A 3,066-nucleotide genomic window follows, 5' to 3' on the forward strand; every position below is an offset into this window, starting at 1 on the left:
CTCTGTCCTAAGGGGTAAGGGGTTGCTCTGTGCTGCAATCAACTCGATGGCAGTGCAGTTGGTTTGGGTTTAGATCTCTACAATCTTGGTAGTAAAGTTCCTTGTTTATGTTACTTATTGGCAACTACCATAATTTCCATCAAAGTAGTTCTTTGTCACCAAGATGAGATATTGCATGATTTTGCCATATTGATGTAATAGTTAAGCCAAACTGTAATTACCAATGGCTTGGAAATACACATATTCTAAAACTAGAATGTCTCTAACATTTGTTTCCCAAAGTATATTTGACATGTATTAATTATAATGGGTTTTTTTGGAAAACGTTTCTGGAGTTTCAATGAATTCAAATGGACTCAGTGGCAAATATCAATAACAATATATACTGGGAAATAGTGGGTTAAACACAGATAAACAAATATTTTCAGTTTGTTCTATGGAAATTTTAATATATATATTGTGACTCTCCATTGAAAAGCTGTATACATTTGTAAATTTGTTTGTCTCTGTACAGGGGACAGTGTGTGTGTTTGTGTATATGTGTCTATATTTTCAGTTCTAAATTTACCAAATGTCTTCTTCACAATATCAATTTTCAAATATTGTTGCCATTTTCCATTTTGACAGAAGGATATTAATGTATTTATCTTGACCTTTTATTTGTTTTATAAGACCTCTTAAAAAATTCACTGCCATTGAGCACATGGAAACTCATAGCGACCCCACAGGGCAGGGTTGAACTGTCCCTTTGAGTTTCTGAGCCTGTAACCGGATATGGGAGTAGAAACCTTTATCTTTTTCCCTAAGATCTCTTAACCTATCCTCATGTCCCATACCCATCCATCATCTGAGGAATGCCGTATTAACGGACTTTAGGCTAAAGTTACATGGTCAAAATGCAGAAAGAAATGCCTATAAACAATTTCAAAATATTATTTACAACACACTACTCATTTTTATTCTGTTATTGGAGATATTTTATATTTGCACCAGGAATGAAGCTGAACAGTTCCATTTATGGTCTCGGTAAATGCCTCAAAATTCCTACGCCAATTTCCTAACATCTATTTTGAAGATACTTGTGCTTGAACTATTTGCTTTATCGATGACAGTGCCTGCATATATGGAGGATAGCATGTGGGAAGATTTATTGAGGTAATATTTGTGGAAATGCATTGAAATAACAAACCATTTTTCAAAAGTCCCATAAAGTGGGTCTGTATTAATATTGGCTTCTCCACACTTTGATTTTTAGATTATATATTTTCAAGACTCATCTACAGCGGTACTTTTCTATTAAATATATATGTATATTTAATATACATACTATATATATATCAAGATACTACAGGGAAAGTTAAAATATTTTCTTTCAATGCAACTGATCATGTCTTGAATTATTTGGCTCATAAAAAATATACTTTTATAACTGGTTTCTTGAAATATGTAAGTATAATTTACAGTGCACCAATCTTTCCAAACCATGCCAGCTCTAGAGATGGCCATTGATGGAGCAACGAAGGAAACTTTGGTACTTTTTTTCTCTCCTTTAGTCCACCCAACATACGTCAATGGTGGGAAATTTCAGGTTCCTTGCCATATTATACCGATATTATTTTACAGATGCTCAAAATAGAGAAAAACAGGAAGGTTACTAGTGCTATTCTCGCTAACATATTTTCTTCTTCTTTTCCCCCCGACTCATTCTTGGTACCCTACACAGAGAGTGCAGCATCCACATGAGTGTCCTTCCTGTGGAGGCTTTGGCTTTCTTCCATGCTCCGTGTGCCATGGGAGCAAGATGTCAGTATTTCGAAACTGTTTCACGGACTCATTCAAAGCTTTGAAGTGTACTGCTTGCAACGAGAACGGTCTGCAGCGCTGTAAGAACTGTGTGGGTTAGTTGGATGTAGCCTTCACCTGAGAAAAGCCTCACTTTGTTAACCCAATGGAATAATTTGCTTTATACTTTTCTAAAAAAAAATAATAATAACCATGACTACCAAATTAAATAATAAAGTTTGTTATAATTGCATTTGTGTTGGATTTTTGTTGTGACAATTTTTATCAATTAATTAAATGAATGGTTATTTAACAGATACTATATGTACTAAATTCTGTGCAAGCCCCTGATTTCTAACTGGAAATAACTTAGTACCCAATACTATTTCAAGATAGTCACAGGCTGATTTCCAGAATGTGCGCGATTTTCTTAGGAAAGACTAGATATGAGAGGGTTTTTTTAAGTTCATGGGAAATACATATTGTAGGTAAACTAATCAGGATTTCAAAAACATCACACTAAAATAATTTCATACTAGTTTATTAAAACATGTGAAGTGGATCTAGTTTGAGACAAAAAGAGTGATATGATACCACCTAAAATTGAAGCAAGAGTAAATATCATCTTTATAGTGAAGCTTGGGTGGAGGAGTGGTGTAATCATTGATGATTTACAAAAGGTTTATGGTGACAATGGGCCAAAGATATTGCAGTTTATAAATGCATAATTAAAAAGCACCTCGCATTTACAATGGAAAGGACACTCAACCACACACATCTCAATTGGTTCTGCTTATTCAATTCTGACTGAAAAAGTAAGGTGGAAATCACTTTCTGCTCAATGGAAACCAAAATTATTGTATATAGATCAGAGGCAGATAAGAGCAGAACTTCCTATGGACATTTTTAAGCAAGTGGGATTAAGATCCTGAAGCATTTCTAGGAAAAATTGTAACAGGAAATGAAACATGGCTATCCCAATATAATCCTGAAGAAAAAGCATAATAGAAGCCTGGCTACCAAGAAGTGGGAGCGGTACTGATAAAGCAAAAGCAGATAGATTAAGATCAAAATTCATGGCAAGAGTGTTTTTGTGAGATGCTCAAGGCATTTTGTTTATTGGTTTCTCACGAAGTTATATAACAGGAAAAACAAATCCAAAGACGTGCTGGTTCACTAGGCATTGTCAGAGGCAAGGGGAAAATAAAATATGATTAGAACTGAGATGTTATAAGGTATGGCTAGCTGAGTTGACTTCCCTTCTCTCAAGAGGTCAATAACCCA

At 34.7% G+C, this 3,066-nt stretch overlaps 1 protein-coding gene across 1 annotated transcript in view; it reads left to right on the forward strand.

Moving 5' to 3' along the window:
- GRXCR1 (glutaredoxin and cysteine rich domain containing 1) overlaps nucleotides 1-1,903 on the forward strand; it is a 180,699-nt gene extending 178,796 nt beyond the window's left edge. The window contains exon 4 of the mRNA XM_004703145.4: nucleotides 1,724-1,903. Coding sequence (XP_004703202.1) covers nucleotides 1,724-1,903 — 180 coding nt within the window. The remainder of the gene's footprint in view (nucleotides 1-1,723) is intronic.
- The last annotated feature ends 1,163 nt before the right edge of the window (nucleotides 1,904-3,066 follow it).

The sequence above is a fragment of the Echinops telfairi genome, unplaced genomic scaffold (genome assembly GCF_000313985.2).
Source record: "Echinops telfairi isolate 266 unplaced genomic scaffold, ASM31398v2 ScPeMD7_7468;HRSCAF=8506_0, whole genome shotgun sequence".
Lineage (NCBI taxonomy): Eukaryota > Metazoa > Chordata > Mammalia > Afrosoricida > Tenrecidae > Echinops > Echinops telfairi.